Consider the following 18,489-nt stretch of genomic DNA (forward strand, 5'->3'; position numbering starts at 1 on the left):
ATTTTCAGTGTTTTTGTTGTGTGTTACAACTGTTACAAGTGGACCAACGATATAACAATAATAACTATAATAATATTTTTTTGGTATCACTTTGAGAACATAAAATAGAGAATATTGTATAGTTTCATATACTATAAATTACAAAATGATGCTTCAAATATTTAAATAGTATCACATTTTCTAACCACAGCCTACTGCTCAGCATTTATATGATGATTTCCACCAGCACTGTGTCAGAGTTTTGGTAAATCTTTTAAAATCCTAGGGCGTTTCGTGCGTTTGGTTCACTAGTTCATGATAATTCTGTGGAGGAGGTCGTCAACACTGTGCTAATCGTGTTATGCATAAAAGAGGGCAGATGTTTGCTATTAAAATCCTTGACTGAAGGTGAACTACACAGCGTAGTGCATGCTTTCACACGCTGATAAATCATAGCATGATGGTGAAGGCTGACGTCCCTCCATCCCTGTAACCATATTGTGTGACGACAGCGAGCGCAGAGTCACCATGGATGTAACACATGATTCCTATGTGACTTTGGAGCGGATTTGATACATATCATAAGCTACTTGGTGTCACTTACTGCTCAGGCTTTGTTGATCCTATTACACTTGAACCTCCTCCCACAAATGTTTCAGTCTTCTCAAACTCAAAAGCCTAATGATCAGCAGGCAGTAGTATATGCTTTACAATCCTATTTGCTCTTGTCAGCTGTTAATTGCGGTGAAAGGGATCCTTAGCATTAATCTGCCTTAGCAGGAGTATGTGTTTGATCCCTGTCTGTCGACACGTTATCCATGAAACCTTTAAATCCATGATAGGGATGAAAATGTGTGACAAAATTTGTGTCTGCATGTGCACCCGTGCTATTAGAATTTGGTGGTAATGTATAGTATGTGTGTAAGCTTAGACCCGAATACTGTCTTCATTAATTTTTCTTTACCTGGCATGTGTTCAGAGCAGGTGATGAATGCTACGAGTTTAAAAAAAAAATAATTCATGCTAAAAATAATAAATAAAAAATAAAATCATGCTATTTTTCCACAAGTGTATGTTCTGTTATCAGATTATTAAAGAGGACTTGAAGAGCAAAGACTGTACAGTTTCCTATGTTTTGGTTATTTCAGCAAAGCATCCAGGTGTAGATTATTATTAGTATTTGCGTATATACTATGCTGTTGCCCATAAAGTTTGAATATTATTGTTTTCAGCCAAATTCCTCTTTTTATTCCTATTTTAATTTCCACTGTGATATGTTTAAAAGAGATGGATCAATACAGTTTTTAGAAGACATTATCTATCAAGAATAAATTGCACTGTTACAATTATTACATTTCATGAAAATTATTTTATTTTCAATCTTTATAAGCAACAGCGTAGTTTCCAGAGCCTTTGTTTAGCTGCTGCTAAGTGGTCATACTTTAGTACAAAGTCTTGTTTTGATTCTCTCCTAATGCATTGCAATTAAATAAAACATGAAAAACAGAGAACAGCACCTTCATCAGTGTGCTGCAAATAACCTGCAACACAACCAAATACTAAAACAACCCTCAAATACAATTTTTTTTTTTAAAAAGAAGCTTTTTTAAATGTTGGCAAAGCAACGTGGATGAAATAATCACTTGCACCATTGTGTGTGATACAATAATTGAAAATAATCACTTAAAACAATGTGTGAGTGTCAAAGTTATAACCATGCATAGGCTGGTTTAATACACAACAAAACTCCCATTTTGAGGCAATGCAGCAAACAACATTTGGATTTGTCAAGAAGACAAAACCCTGAATCTATGTCACAACAGCTTTCAAGACGAGAATGAAGAGAAGAATCTGTCTGTGCTGTACGATCCTGCAGGATGTTTCTTCCTGTGCCTCGCTGCTCTTAATGTTACCTTTATTTCACCTCCCTCATGGCAGACTTTAATAGTTCTCTTTCACAGTAACTTCCAGCTTACAGACATACCTGAGTGGAGTCACAAGATAAATCTTGTAAGATTGTTGATGTAATAACAAAGAAGAAAAACTTCTGTTCTGCTGCGGATTATTTTTATTAAGTTTCTCACATTCATATACTCTTGTTGGTAGTTACTCGTGATAAATACTGGCGTTAACATTTTAAAGTACATGGTCAGTTTTTTTAGGTCTTGAAAATAATATAACCTTAATGGAATATATTTTGACTCTCAACCCTCTAGCCTTATTTTCTAAACTAGAGGTCAGTTCCATTATTATTAGATCATCTTTTTTAAAGAAAAAAAGTGTGACATTTCACACATTTATCTCATCTCTGACTCCACCACTATATCACTTCTACAGATGGCGCACAACACATATATCTCTGACTCATCAAGGGGACTGCATGAAGTGTGAGCATGGACTGCTAACCCCGAGGCTAAGGAGGCTGTCAGAATGTGGCAGAATGGGCTCTCTGCAAGGCCTCTATTTCATGCTGGATCAATACTTTTTCATACAAGCACTGTATGTGTCTGTCATTGAGCCGACATAACCTTAATCTCACACACAGATGTGCCACACTGGCAGGCAAAAGTCTCTCTCAAAGCATGCCACACAAACACCAAACACCAAAAATCTATTGAAAGTCTCCCACACAGACTGCAGAGCAGGAATAAATCTGCTCAGTGTGGCCGATATTTTCCACCCATTATACACAGCACGTGCCTGCTAGCTCAGCCCCAGAATGTCTGAATAAACCCTGTGTGGTTGAAATTACTTTGCCATGTAGTGACATTATTTAGAATACGCAGATGTGCCGGATATTTCCAAAACCCAGCAATTAACAAAATGAAATGTGACAGTGATGCAAGGCTGTCCCTTTAAATTCCTGTACAGCCGTGTCTTACAGTAAACACTCCCCTGAGTGTGTTTCAGAGTGTCATGAGGAACAATGAATCTGAGAGAAGATAAAGATTCATCCACTCCACATGGATTAATTTCTAAATGAATAAATAGAACGAGATGGCCGACTGACCTTTGAGGCAGATTCATAGCTGCTTTGCATACCACATATTGGCGTAAATCAATTGCTTTGCCCGTGAGAGCACAAGAGGAGCTGCAACCATATTGTGTTACATTTGAGTAAGTGCCAGCTTTAGTGGAAACTGTTTCCCTGTGTTCTTTTACAAACCGTGCCTGCTTCATACTACTGGAATTAGACACCGACATAAGTTAATATATATGACCAATAGAACATGCAAATAACACATACATGTTATTTTACCTTACAACATAATCAAATACACACCAGAAAAGCTGCATGGACCTTAAAGGGTGACACACACTTAACGCCTGGGGATTTTTAAAGTCTGCACTCATACCACACACATTTATTGTCAAATCAGTATCACATATTTTTGCTAATATTTTAAGGTTCTTGAAAACATCTTGTGTGTATTTGAGCTGCAGCTCTATATTTGTTTGTGAATATTCGCAGAACATGAGGTGTCAATTTAAAAAAAAAAAAAAAGTGCTTTGTCTCTTTGTGTGCGCTTTCTGAAGTTGCAGTTTTTCTGGCCACTGTACCAAAGTACTCATGTCACACTATGAAAACGATAAAAAACAAATGATAACAAAGCACACGTAGGAGAAAAAAATCAAGCGACAGAGAGAGAGAGAGAGAGACAAACAATGAGCTCACAGGGATAAAAGAGCATGAGTAAAACTGCAAGCTCATTCTGCGTTTCAAAGAAAACCTCAAGTTCAACCCGACTTACTTTCCCTGCTGCCTGCAAGGTGACTTACAGCCAAAATAAAACTATTCTTCTTGAGATGGAGCCACGCTGAACCAAAGGCATCCCAGAAGACAATGTGCTAGATTCTGCTTCTTGTAAAACCACATTGAGGCCAGGCTATTTTAATAAAGCAGACCTCAGGCTACAGACCTGTTTCTGTGCTTAATTCTGATTCTAATTTAGTGAGTATGCTATTCGTCAAGCTACTATGAATGCTCTCCTCCATCTTGATAGATAGAAACCATGACTTGAGTAAATTGTGCAAATAGTTTCTCGGATATGGAAGCGTGGTTCATTTTTCTAGAGCTGACAGTGCTTCAGTTGATTACACATGTCCTTGAACTCTGTTTGAACATGAGGCAGATGGTCACTGATGACGCTTTGTCACATTAAGCCTGCTCCTCTGTCCCACAAACACATTGGAACATATAGGCACAGCCTGCATGTCAGTGGCGTTACAATACATATGGTAAACACCGCCCACACAGATAGCACGTTTACCATGCTGTTGCTATAAAACCAAAACATGACCTGTCATCCTTAAGAGGTTTTAAAGAGATGAGCAACTAACCGAAGCATGCACGCACACACACACACACACAAACACAGCCCTCTATTTGTACCCATTTCTCTTTACTAGGAGATTTATTCCTGTCAGAGGGGCAAGGACATCCATTGCACTCTGCTGAAGGTCCAGTGTGGCAGCAGTGGAGTCTATAGATCACTAACTATCATGAACCTGGGTGACAGCTCACTTTGAGTGGCTGGTCTGATAAAGAGTGAGGTCCCACGCCCTGCTGCATCATCCATCATGCTTCCTTCAGTCTCAATATGCGCTCTTCATCAAGGCCGGGGCAAGGATGAAAGCTGTAAAAGATGGTGCCCAACCCCTCCTCTGTTGTCATCCTCCCAGCCCTGCTGTCACTCATTTTTATTACCACTGATAAGCCAACAGTTAGCTGGATCATTAATAACCACTGGCTGGAATTAGACATTCATTGAAGTTCTCTGGTTTTTTCTTACAGTCACACACGCTCATATTTCTGACCTCAGTTAGGAATGCTGCAGAATGCTCTAAATCCATCAAACAGTTTGAAGTCTGATTTATTGTCAAGATGCTTTTCAGTGTGTGTTAACAAAGTCTTAAGCTTATTGGCCAAGAAGAAACCCAACAGGAAGGAGGGGGAATAAAATCCAGATATCAATGGGTTAATGAGACAGTTTAGATTGTTTACTTTTTCTGTGCAGTTTAAAAGGAGCAGATTATATTAGCTTAGCTGAACTTGATCAAACACAGTTGCAGCACCTCTGTGCCTCAGGGGCAGAAAATGGGGTCATATTCCTGGAAGGAAGCTCAGACACAGCCTCTGTCATTGCAAAAGCCCCATTAAATTTTTAGTACAACTGTGGTTTTCTTGGTGAGGGATTGCGATGGATAGTATGTGTGGGGAGTTCAGGACCTTCTGCTGGTGTTGAGAGTGTTAGTGTTGCAGGTTATCCAAGTGCCTGAAAGAGGCAGAGAGATACTGATAAGTCCTCTAGGAGAAAAGGCATGTGGTGATTAATTGCACAGTGTGTGGAAAAGTGATTATTGGCTGCCTGTTGGTGTGTGTCTGTGTGCTTTAAAGGGAAAAACATAGGAGGGACCTTTGTGTCCAGGGAGAGCTGACCTATTGTGTAACACCTTTGCGTTTTCTCTGCATATTACTGCGCGTGGTCGGATGTGTCCTCAGGACAGGTGGCTCATTTATCGGCCCTCGTGTGGTGTGCATCTATTTAATCTGTTTTATCTGCTGAACATGAGTAGCACCTGACCTCTCTCATTAGCAAGTGTCTGTGATGGCCTCAGTTTTTAATTTAACCTTTTAACATATTTGAAGCTTGAAGCACATGGGCTTTTTTCAAGATCTGTGATTTTGTTTGAGTCGGACAGAGAAACGTGCAAGAAGAAGACATCTGTGAAGAAATACAGCACACAGATGTGTGTGTGTGTGTGTGTGTGTGTAATGTTTCAGTTTATATTTAGCAGTTTAGTGTGTTGTCCCAGGAGAGGAAGCTGAGACAGCCCTGTAATCCATTCATGTTTCCGTCCTCTGAATAAGGCTGGCCAAGGTTTACATGCAGAACAAGATTGTGATTTTATAAATTATATCAGGTCATTACAAATGTCTGCATGTGTGAGTTAATGGTTACGTGTACATTTCTTTACATAATTCATGCTGTTTGTCTGAAAAATTTTGAACTGAAAGAACTAAAAATGGAAAATAATTACGTTGGTCATACATGCTGTGAATGAATGGGGGATTAGGCATTGTGCTGGTTGATAGAGGCCACTGATTAACAGCCTTCTCTATAGTTTTTTTCATTAAGCAATATATGTGTCAGAGAGAAACACTGGCCTCAAATCCATTAGGAAAAGAAGATACAATTTATTTGGGCTGATTCGCTTGTAGCTAATCCATCAACAGAGAGAAAATAGGTCAATGATCGAAGCCAAGCAGGGACTGTGCCCAGAAGAGGACACATGTAATAGGTCCAAAACATACAGCACAGACACAAATACGAGGATTTTCACAGGATCCCAGAATTCCTATAGACACATAAAGAGTGATTCTAAAGAAGCTTATTGTCACTTATTGGGAGCATGACTTTATGACGGCTAATCAGGCCGTGCCTTTGTGACCGGGGGGAGGGGGGCTGTGCATGCCTTTGCATCTGCTTGCCTAAATAGGGTGGAGATGTGTTGAACAGCAGGGGGGCAATAAACACAACCTAAAGTTTGAGCTATGGGAACTAGTAGCAGGACGCATGCTTGTCTTGCAGTGCCACAACTAATGACCCTGCCAGCCCTCATGTAAGTGCAGCACCTCCTGGTTTAGTGCCTGCTAACAGCCTGCCATAACACTGACTATGAACTCCAGACTGTTCTTTCCCCTTTGTGTTATTTTAATATTTTTCCTTTTCAGCAACCAAGGATGGCTCCCAATGTTGTTAATTTGGTTCTCTTTAGTTTGAGTTGTTTTGTGATGTTGGTGTTCTTGATCTAAGCCCGTTTTTTTTATTTTCTTCTCTCTTCCTGCTGTCAGTCTGTGCTATAGTAATGTTATTTAAAGCTATTGCTGTTGCTAATGTTAGATGTTTTTTATTTGCCTGTGTTTCTGCCTTGTGTTTTTTTGTGGTTCTTTTCTTTTGTTTCTGTGTGGTGAGCCTTCTAACCCCAGTTCATTCTGTTATGGCACCACCGCAGTCCAGGATGACGCTGCCCCAGGTACCCAGGAGTACATTATGTTACGGCAGGACTCCATCCACTCTGCGGATATAAGAAGTAAAGGGTCCCCATTTCGTGCTAAGTGTCACGAAATCTTCTGCTGCCCGCTGAAGCAAGCCGTCCACAAAGAGAGCGCAGAGCCCGAAGGTTTGTTCGCACCCCCTCCTTGTTTTGATTTGCTGATGCTCCTCATTTCCCCTGCCCTCTCTCGTCTTGTTTTCCCCTCTCTCTCTCATATTCTGTGAGTACTGATAGCTCCCCGCCCCTCCAAACTAACTTCTTTTTCATTCCTGTCCCATTTTTAGCGAGCATCTGGTGTGCTTCTACCCCTTTCTAGCATGTGTGTGTTGGTGCACGGACCTATGCGTGCGTGAAAGTGTGCGTTTTAGTAAAGTATTCGACTAAGGACTTAGGGGATGTTTGCTCGCTGAGAACCTGTAGGACGGCATCTCTCCCTGGGCTACATCCAGTGTGTGTGTGTGTGTGTGTGTGTGCCTGCCTGCATACCCCTTATGCTGTACTGAGGAGCATAGCATCTGTAGCTCCTGCCCACCCCTCCCTACAACGAACCATTAACTCGGTCATTGCCACCCTGAGGCGCATGCACAGACCAAAACAAAGTGCAAAAAGAAAAGGGTTATAGATGGAGGCAGCTGCTGCCCTAATGAGTTCAATGACTAGGCAATTTCAGTGTGTGCTTCAACTGGCCTCACGGAATGAAAAAGGTGAACTCTTTTATCTTCCAGTCCTGAAGATTATGTTTCATATTCATGAATAAAGAGTGATCTACTCAGCTACAGACTGCAAGTCAGCAGTCCCTCCTCCCGCCTCCTTGTTCCCTATGCTTCCTATGCTTTTGCCTGTGTTGGTGGCTGCAGCTTACCCACCCGTTGCTTCCGTCCCCTTCCTTACTTCTCTCCCTCCCTAAAATTACCCCCCCCCTCTCCCTCCCTCCCTCTTCACCTTTTCCCCTTCCTCTGTTTCTTTTTCTTGCTTTAAAGCTTGCAGCAGCAGCATGAGAATTAGACCATCTCTGTATAGTTAAGGACATGTAGTAAATTAAAAAATCCCTTTGTGCTCCAAGCATGCTACCATGCCCCGGTCTGTCTGGCACTCAGGCTCATTTATCATCTATCCTTTAATAGAATGCTAAGATTGTAGAAATTGCTTTCCTTTGCAGACTTCCCGATAGGTAAGACACAAACTCTCCAGTATAAATGATAATGTTTCCTGCGATGTATTCGGCTGTCTTCTGCTGTACATATACAGTATATACACAAACACACACACACACACATATATATAGATATATAAAAGGGGTCACACATGTTACAGTATTTCTGCACTTAGATGTCAACTTGTTGATAGCCAGCACATGTATCTCTGTGAGGAGAGAGAAGTGGAATGCTAGCAAGGGTCTGGCTTTAGAAGTACAGATGTATTATTCAGTTTGTCTGCAGCTCCAGTTGGACGTGACTGAATTTACAAAGGAAGAGGGGAGACTACAGCTCTTACGTAACCTGTTCATGAGGACGTCATTAATGTCGATGCATGATGTGGAAGAAAACTGTGCATGGATCAGGTCGTGTGGACTCACACCCTGGACGTGCTTAACTTATTGTTTAAAGGGAGAATTGAGTTAGTGGTGATATATTTGCTTTAAGCTTTGTTGCTATTTGATGTTACAGTTGTATATTTTTGAGAACTCTGAGCAGGATAGGCAGCCTTGTCACACTGTTACCATGGCAACGACATCCCTAACTGTTTTATGGTGTGCTTATTAATGACTTTCATGGATTCCAGAATACTTAGCTATGTTGTTTTATGTGTCAAATGGAGTTTGGAAGCACAGACTGTTCAGTCCGGTTGGCTTCTCTGCTTTTTTTTCCTCCAGTACGGTTAGAGTACATTCTTAACCGTAAAAGACAGCTACTACAATGAGTTTTAAAAACTACACTAAATGATTTAATTATGCTGAAGTGGATCTGCTTGTTGTTTACAGTGGCTTTGACACACTGAGTAATCTGCAGTCTAATGCTTCTTATGCATATCCCAGCACTGCTGGAGGTAGATGATGCACAGACTACAAGCGTCAGAGATGCTTGACAGAGCACCACATCAGCAGCACATGGACTTAGACTGTAGTACCCCAGAGAATAAGTTCAAATCATATCAGTTCATCTTGAGCTGAGCTGCAGGGAGCACAGGAACACGTGTTCACCTGCATCCTTGGGCCTCTGCGTGCTACCTACTGTCATTCAGACAGTTGAGTCTCTATCTTTGGCTCAGTCTGTGTCACCACCTCTCCTGTCCTTTTACTCTTTATTCTCAAACCTTTCTCTCCCGTTTCCTCTGCTTCTCTTACTCTCCTATGTACACTCTGTTCTGTTTTCCACTACAGAAACAAAAGATGGCACCTGAGGGGTAGATCTGGGTAAATATCCATCCATAATTCACAACACTGCAAGACTTTGTGTTTATAGTTCAGGCTCTGTAATGTATACACAGACAGACAACTAGCCATGCTGGAATGTAAACAGAAAAGTATAACAACATACTCAACATGGTATATAGTAGAAGAAGTGCATTTATGGTTTCAGATCTGAGCTGTAGTGCTCACTGTTAATCAGAAACCATTTCACTTCCTCTGCACTGACCTGCACTGCACTTTCCTGGCACAGAAAGAATGTTGGCTCACATTGGCTGGGTTTAGACAGCAGAGCTTTAAAATGCTAAACGACTCTGAATTTTTACCCAATGGCAGAAATAAATGTCACAGATTGTCGCTTTCAAACTAAAAAAAAATACTAATTTTACAAAACTGTCTAAAGTTACTTTCCGCCTTCATAAATATCCTTGTCTATGGTTCAAGCTTTTTTCCCCTCACAGACTGTAGGCATAACACATACTGATGGATCCTTTCCAAATGCAATTTTAATGGAAGTTATGGAGGACAAAATCTACAATCCTCTCCCAAAACAAACACATCTGTTCACAGACAGAATATTTAGAGGAAGGATGAACCTATTTAAATATTTATAGGGGCACTTGACAATTATTTTAAGGACAGTTTGTTTCATTGTGCTGCTCTTTGTCTGTAAATGGCACATGGCTACATTATAAACTGACCCTTTTGGTTTAACCACAGCAGCCTCTATTAAGGTATTACAGTGTTTAGCAACTGTGAGCTCAGGAATTATGTAATGAAATCAGACAGAATGAGGTCCACTATGTTTTACTCAGCATTCAGGCCACTATCTAATCTCTTTCAGCCTTATTGACGAAATAATTTATCTGCTGCCCACTCAACCAAGAAAATATAAGCAGTGGTGCAGGAGGAATAAGTATTCATTTCCGATATCCAAATGCAAAATGCATGGCAATGATTCACCACAAAGTTGACATGGTGCAATTACATTTCAGACATCGCTACAGAGCATCCTGTTGCAGTGTCTCACCATGTCCTACAATGGTGACATAAACATACAGGCACCAGATGTGTTTGTGCCTCATAGCAGCCTTTCTCTCTCTCTCAGTATGTCATTTCTGCACAAAAGCAATGACTCTGTCTAAGAGTCAATACATAAATAGACTACGCATGAATAAATCATGTGAATGATAATGTGATTTGGTGCCTGGAGAGAATAGGCAAGCAGCAAAGTGTCAATGTCACATCAGCACTAAGTTCCTCTGTGCTTACCTGACCACACTGGGCCCCTGTAAATGCATACAATGTGATTTTTGCATTATATAATGCAAAACGTATTCCCTTATTTACTCCAGGACATCTGAAGGATAAGCAATAAGAGAAGTAAAAATAAAAGAGTTCTACATCATTAGTCAAAACTAAAAGAACAGCCCATGTTCTGTTGAGATGATAATGTACATATTGCATGTACTTAGCAGACTGATATTTTCATATTTTCCTCAACTTGAACAGAAATGCTGATTCAGTGTCATGTTCAGACTCTTCTTAAACTGAGACCATAAACGAGAGGAGTGGGAGTGTATGACAACATTAACAAAAAATATACTCTGGAGACCATTAGAGAAATGAAGTGCAGTCAGATTGTCAGGCTTATTCCAGTCCATTATTGTCTATTTAAATAAGAGTTCTTATTCACCTCCACACCTACTCATTGCAAACTACACAAAATAAATGTGTGAATGACAGGCTCATTCTGTTCAGGAACTGGTTTGTTATGAATGGATAATAGTCATAAAGCCACATCGAATTTAGGCTATAATGTTAATTCATATAAACCATGCTGTTTTCTAATGTGTGGTAGTCTTTCTGTGGGGTAAGCAAGGGCCATTGTGTCATCTGCATGCATCAATTTCTTGTGTCTGCAAATTTAAAGAAAGTAGTGACTTACTGTAGAAAAAATTCCTCTTAAATGACATAGAATTGTTAAAGGCTAAACCTCAATTGCACAATGCTTTTAATAAAAATAATATACAGAAAAATTATGCCCCTTCTCACAACTTTACCATCAGTAGCATATACAGTAGCTTTTTAGCAAAGCAGGCTGCTCCATGTTGTTCACTGCAGAAAAACGCATCAGGGACTAGAAGGAAGCCGAAAGCATTAATGAGAGTGAATCTGCAGTCAGAGTGTTATTTTTATGTTGCATAGTTAAGGCTAAGTTTAATAAATAACATTTAGTGAATGTTTATTTGGAAATAATTAATTGTGGCTGCAGAGAATTGAATAGAAACATCTCTAGAGGACAGTTGTAATTTTATATTTCATGCAACTAAATGCAGCAATATTTATCCACCATGTTCACATTAGCAGCTTTACTGATGTCCCCCATCACTCCCACAGCTTGACTCAGATATGACAAACATTCACCCAGCATGACACTAAAATCCCAGCTTATGCCAGAAATGGACTCACTGTATTGTTTTACTCTGAGAGGTTTCCATTTAAGTACAGTCTGGCTGTAAATCTGAGCTAAATGCTAACAGTCAGTATAGTAGTCATGGTAAAGTAACTGTGACACAAGCAATGTGTAAGTTTTCCCCAGAGTAAACAGGCGTTAAGCTATTTAATTGGGGCAATGAGGCACACCGCTGAGTCAGCATCACAGTTAATGGGAGGCTACAGCAAAGTGGCTGCTGACAGCTGCCCAGACACAGATTACAAGAATGCACTAAACAGTGTCAATTATTAGGAAGAAGAATTAGTTTAGCAGATGCATTATATTAATAATAAAAAACACTGTATCCTCAAAACGTAAGGCCTCTGTTTTAATTCTGTGGGTTTCACTTAGCACAACCTACAGAAGTAATGCATTCCCTCCTGGATGTGATCTCACACTGCTAGTGTTTACAAAACAGTGAGTTAACAGTGTATCACCCTGACACTAATGATTGTCTTTGACTAAGAGTAATTGACATTAAGGACTGCACCATGACTATTTAAAGACTGCCTAACAACGTCGAAGGCAACACCAGCACTGTGTCAGCAAAGACAGGCCAGTTTGGCTCTGACCCATACAGACAGTTGGAGGGTCATCTTAGGAGCTGGCGGAGTTATGTAAAACTCTTGCATGTTTCATCTCCGGGGGCACCGAGTAATGTGCCAGCCTGCCAGCCAAGGCCGACGTTGGCTAGAATTCATACAGACACCCAATTTTTCCCATCATGTCGCCTGCCAGTCCTGGAGACAACTTGGCTATTCCAGGGAGCCAGATAAAACCCAGATTAAGGACTGGTAAAGTCCTGCTGTCCTCCCTATACAGAGAGTAGCTTACTGATGTCCCCATCACTCCCACAGTGAAAGAGCCAAATACTGCAGAAGAGTCTGTATAAGCTAAAATCCAAGAACATTTAGGCCAGAAAAGAATCATTTTACCGTCGCTGTTAAAATGGGGTGCCAGCCAGACATTGTGTCTTTTCCTCCCCATCTTCCTGTCTTAGTTGTGTTTTAGTGTGCCACACAAGAGACAGATTGTTTGTTTACTTCCTTTTCAGCTGTGGTTAAATGTCTGGAAAGCATCCAGGCTATTCCACAGTTGCCTTGGCCAATTTAATGCCGACTCAGTGATCTGTATGCTGAGCAACCTCCTCCACAAGTTTGCAACAGCGGCTCCTTCAAAAACATTTACTACTAGGGTAAACTATTGTATATCAGCTGTTTACATTGGTATTCAGCATTTAGGATTATAAAGTGTCATAATTCACACCTGATTATCTGCAACACTCGGAATGTAGTGTCATCATATTAATTAATCTATTGAAATATTATTATTATTATATTAAACACACAACAATATTTCAATACATAAAAACTACACTTTAAAGTTTTTAAAAAGAATATACTCAAGGCCACTGAAATACTTATGTACTGTTGAACATATAGCAACTCCTGTACTGTATGAAAGAACATCTTCCTTCCTCATCCTCTCTCCTTCATCAGCACCCTCCAGCATGCTTTTCTGTTCACTAAGATGTGCTGTGCTTCTCCATTACCCTCCATGCATGTTTGTCAAATCAGCCCTGATGTAAGTAACACAGTTGACCTCTCTGACGTGCCCTTTACCTCCAACAAGCTCCAGCAGATTGTATACGTGACTGTGTGTCACACAGCCTTGTTCGTCCTCACCGTTTCTAACACACACACAAACACACACCCTTTGACGGGTGTCTTACATCAGTATGCCGTGAACATGACGCCCGTGAGTCATTATTGTGGACTGAAATCTAATTTTACGGCACACAGGCCGCCGCTCTGGACCTGAATAAACAACAGCAGAGAGGTGCTGCATCTGTGTGGCTGCGGCAGAACCTCAGCTGTCAAGTGCTGGTGATGCATGCTCACATGGACACATATGCACATAACTGCAAACAGTTCAGTGGAGCATGCATTGTCCAGCTTAGGTAACCCTGCAGAGCTTTTCTGCCAAATGTGCTCTGAGAAGCTTTTAGAAGCTTGTCTTCAATATGTTCACACTGCCCTGTCCGGTTTTTCCCTCAAAAACAAAAAAGCACATCTGTCATTTCCCTGTTAGAAGAATTACCTGGCTGCACTTGTCTGTCTCATCTGCATTTTAGAGCTTTGTGCGTGTGTGTGTTTTCCGGAGCCTACGGCCTTATGGCAGCCATTAGTGTTAGCTCGCTAATCCACTGGCTGGAGAGATAATTAGACATCACACATCTCATCAGCCCCTGCCAGCATAAATTGACAGCTGCCTCTCAGTTTTTTCTCTTTCTCTCATTCTCTCCCACACACACAGTGAAACAAAACAAAACCAAAGACAAAAGGTTGAATCATTGTTTTCTGATCAGTTAAAATGCTGAAACGTGAACAAAACAGACAGCATGTTTGAGTGAAATGATGAACACTAGATTACTATATTTGCTCGTGGCTGTCCTCTGTCGGTGTGTGTGTGTGTCGGTTGGATGTCACAGGCCTCAGATGCTGATGTGCAGAGTGATGTAATGGGTAGCAATCAGAGAGACAGTGTGGCAGTCCTTCAGCTGTACCGATGATCACACGTAAATCATCATCACAACAGGCCAGTGTCACGCAGCCTCCCATCTCTAATCTGTCCCCCTGAATGCCAAAGCATGTTAATATGTCCTAATCTCCTCATGTTATCTCCTCACACACACTGACCCTGGATGATGGTGTGTAACACGGGTCATGCCTAGATATCCAGCAATGGTCCCTCACCCATTTTCTCTGTGAGACCAACCAGGTCCAGCAGTACAGTTTCAAACTTGCATTGACTTGTTGAATAGTGTGTGGCAGCTATGGTAGTTGTGCTGCTTGGGGTACAGGCCTTAGTATTGTGATATGGCCTCCAGTCGTTTGCACTGATCCTTCAATCAGTAGCAACGGGCGCAGTGCAATCATTCAATCACGTTAAAGCACAGCCCTGTGACTTCTGCAAGCTGCAAGTGTCAATCTGCCTGATAGAAGGAGGAGCTAAGAGAGGGGTAAAGGGCACTACAATTAATCTTTTCCATCATACTGGGAACACACTAGACCTCAATCAGATAAGTTCCACCCTCGTTTGTATTCCTAGTCTAATCCCACTATCATCTACTGTAACAGTCTGTTTTATGCTTCCAGTCAGAGGAGATCCTTTTATACTAAAGATCCTGTAATGATATTGCAAACCTTTTTGGAGTTTTAGGTCAGCTCTTAATGGTAGGGTAGGAGATTTCATTCTGATGCACTTTTTGTTAAATTAGTGTAACTTCTCTTTACAATCGGCAGTTTCGCATTAAAACAAAGAATATTAATCATCTGTGGAAGCTATAAAATGCTAAAAACATCAGCCAATCCTACGAGGCGCCCCTGCACGTATAGTTGGCTGGTTGTCACTCTCTTCCTGCTCTGCGTGCATCAGAGAGGTACGTGCATGATGGCCGAAGTCACAGACTGGTTGGGAGGCGTGGCTTCGGGGTGAGCTCTAAGAGAACGGGCCGTGTGTTTACTTTCAAAATCTCACTGAGTTTTCAAAATCTCCTACCCTACTTTTAAGATGTCTGTTAATGTAACATCAGGAGGTAAAAACCAAATGTATAAGTTAAAAAACAATAGCAGAATTTATTGTGTTTAGTGTTTAGAAGTGGAAGATGCAGGATGCAAACCTTTACTCTGGAAACATAAGAATCCTACAGAAACACATGCAAACACAAATGAGGTCCCTCACTAACACTGCGTATTCCACAACACATAAAAATCCAACCCCAATCCTAACCTCAGCCCAAAACGAAGACAAGCAAAAAAGGTAGAAACACCCTCGCTACAGTGGTTTCCCACTGTCTACAGAGAAACAGCTCCAGCACTCTGCAGCAAGAAGCCTGCTGTGCTGTCTTTGGATTTTTGGATGCCCCTTCATCCTTTTTGATGGGTTCATAAAGACTCCAGGATTGAAGAAATCATAAATATTGCACACCGTTCATTCCTATTTAACTGTTTTGCAGCCCAAATCAAAGAAAAGTATAAATATAAGATGCTGCACTGCTTTTGAGAAGAGTCAGACTTCTGATATAGGAATCATCTGTCCACAGTGGGAGGCAGCCGCCTTTCACATAACAGTCAGTCTGTTTTTATCAGCCTGTTTCATATCACAATTAAAGCCGACTGTTTGCATTTACAAAACAGTGTCAACGCCATATCACCACAACACAGTAACACACTTCCTACAGCATATATACATACACTACAAAGGCACAAGCATTTCTTGTGCTAAGCTGCTTTTCTTTGTTCTTGTCATGCAGAGTGTTTGTAGTTCTTTGATCTACATTTGCATTTTCTTTTCATACCTGATTTGATTTCAGATAACATAGCTCAGCAGTGCAGTTACTGCTCAGCAGCTGAATCAAATGTAAATGTCAGAGCTTCTCACCTGGAATTGAATGCACCACAAAAGCAATTATTGTTCATACATTGACAGCAGTAAAAGGCTTACTTATGCTTAGGCTGTTCCGGGGTACAGACACAAGGTGCATAGTATCAGTAAAATGACCATATGTCAATAATTTAACATCATAAGTCTGTGAAGAGTTGCACTTTTAGATTTATTTAGTGCTTTTATCTAAGGTCATTAATGGGGGCATTGTATATATAATGTGGGCAAAGGATGAGATAACACCGTGTTAACACTATACTGCACTAGTTTTCCATTTCATTATATGTGCCTTCAGCCAACCACAGAGATTTATCACTTTACCGCTGGGCTTTGTTCGAACTTTTCATACCTCTGCTTTCTATCAGCTCGGCACAGCTCCTCCCACCTGTTATGCTCCCAACACTGGTCCACTACCATCCGTTGTCATTATGCTTCCATTGATTTCTCTGTGTGCCGACTTCACTAACAAGCCCAGGGAACCAAAGTGAAAAGTGGGATACTCTGTGTTGTTGGGTAGGGAACATGACCTATTTACCCGCCCACTCCCATCAGTTGACTCACGTCTCCCGTCGTGTCATTTCCAGCATAGTCGATGTGTTCCACCTAACGCTTTTAACTACAATAAAATAATCTGTGCCAGCCTTAAACCATGGAATCACACTGGCACGTTTACACATACTCTGATCCTCTCTCAATAATCATTTTAAATGTTGGGTGTAGCACCGTTCATCACTTACTGTATAACAAATGAAGAAGCATCCTCCCTGTCTCTCTTAAATGCAGTGAAGAATCATGGGATACCACACTGCCACCACAAGGAAACGAAAAACCACCCCCCTCTCCTTGAGGAGCAAACTTTAGTTTGCAGGAGTGTGTGTCCAGACTAAAATGAGCTTCTTTAATGTTCACTACACTGCACATTTAACCTGATTACATAATGTCATAGAGTTGTTCCAGGACAGAGACAGGGTTTTTCTGAGGACAGAGATCTGCTTAATGACCAAGACCATTGTCTCTAAACACTAGACAACATACACTACTTCCAAAATATTTTCTTACCATTTCTAAACCTCATTATCCTTGTTAGGAAGTTGAAAGCTGACAATAGCTATGTCTCAGTTTAGGGGCAGCATTCTACAAAGGCTTGCTGCATCATGGGGGTGTGACAAGGCTGTCCCATTTTCAGGCTCCTTTAAATGCAGCCAAGAAATGCAGCCCATCGTTTTTTCCCCCCTTTTTCCCCTTGTGACCTGAACTATCCGTAAGATTCATTGTGCACCAGTAGCATTTTACCACAAGCTGAACTTAATCAAGTATCAACTGCAGCTCTGAAGGTTGCTAGGTGACACAGGCAGCGTTTCTTGACAAGTGGTGACGCAAACAGGAAATCCTGCGTGGGCCAGACCGTCCAATTTAACAATACTCAGCTCAATCTTCTTAAAACCCTTCAAGTATGCAGACCCTGAATTGAGACAGAGCTAATGTGTCCTAAGTTAACAGCTCAGCATGACCTTGCGCTCTCGTACCCGTCTCAGCTTTCTTTTGTGCCTCCATCAGTGAGTAGACAGTTTAAGCCAGCTGGTGTCTGAGATGATGACTTTAATCTTACTCCATCCCCTTCCTTGATGTGTCATCCTGGAAGGGATATGTAGGACAACATCACTTCACTTACTGTATTCTGGGACTAAGACTGCTTTTGCTTGACAGGGTATAATTAGCATGGAGTTATTAATACAAACTTTCAGAAAGTTTGCAGCGCACTTCCTTGATTTCTTGTTGATACCAGATGTCCCTCTTCACTTGTGATGAGAGCACATTTGGGAAATGAAGGAGGGATTAGTTGAAACAGAATGAAAGTGAGTTTGTTATTTATGGGCTTTTCAACTCCTAAATGCTTTTCTCTGTGTAGCTGCCCCACCATGATGGATATTGCCAAGGGGCTTCCACTGACTCACCATCTATGATTCACACATGTGACTCTTCAGTCATCCATTTTGGCAAGGGAGCATCTACTGCACTTCATTTCCTCCTCCAGCTAACTCCTGTTGTGATGCTGGCAAGGACAGACACTAGATGTTCTGATAACAGGCATTTAAAGGCT

General features: G+C 41.1%; 1 protein-coding gene across 1 annotated transcript in view; it reads left to right on the forward strand.

Moving 5' to 3' along the window:
* The window catches only part of fgf13a (fibroblast growth factor 13a), a 74,867-nt gene that overhangs the window by 28,597 nt on the left and 27,781 nt on the right, over nucleotides 1–18,489 (forward strand). Inside the window, exon 3 of the mRNA XM_028416581.1 lies at nucleotides 6,997–7,164. Within this exon, the coding sequence (XP_028272382.1) occupies nucleotides 6,997–7,164 (168 nt within the window). The remainder of the gene's footprint in view (nucleotides 1–6,996; nucleotides 7,165–18,489) is intronic.

Source organism: Parambassis ranga, chromosome 10 (assembly GCF_900634625.1).
Source record: "Parambassis ranga chromosome 10, fParRan2.1, whole genome shotgun sequence".
In the NCBI taxonomy this organism is placed as follows: Eukaryota; Metazoa; Chordata; class Actinopteri; family Ambassidae; genus Parambassis; species Parambassis ranga.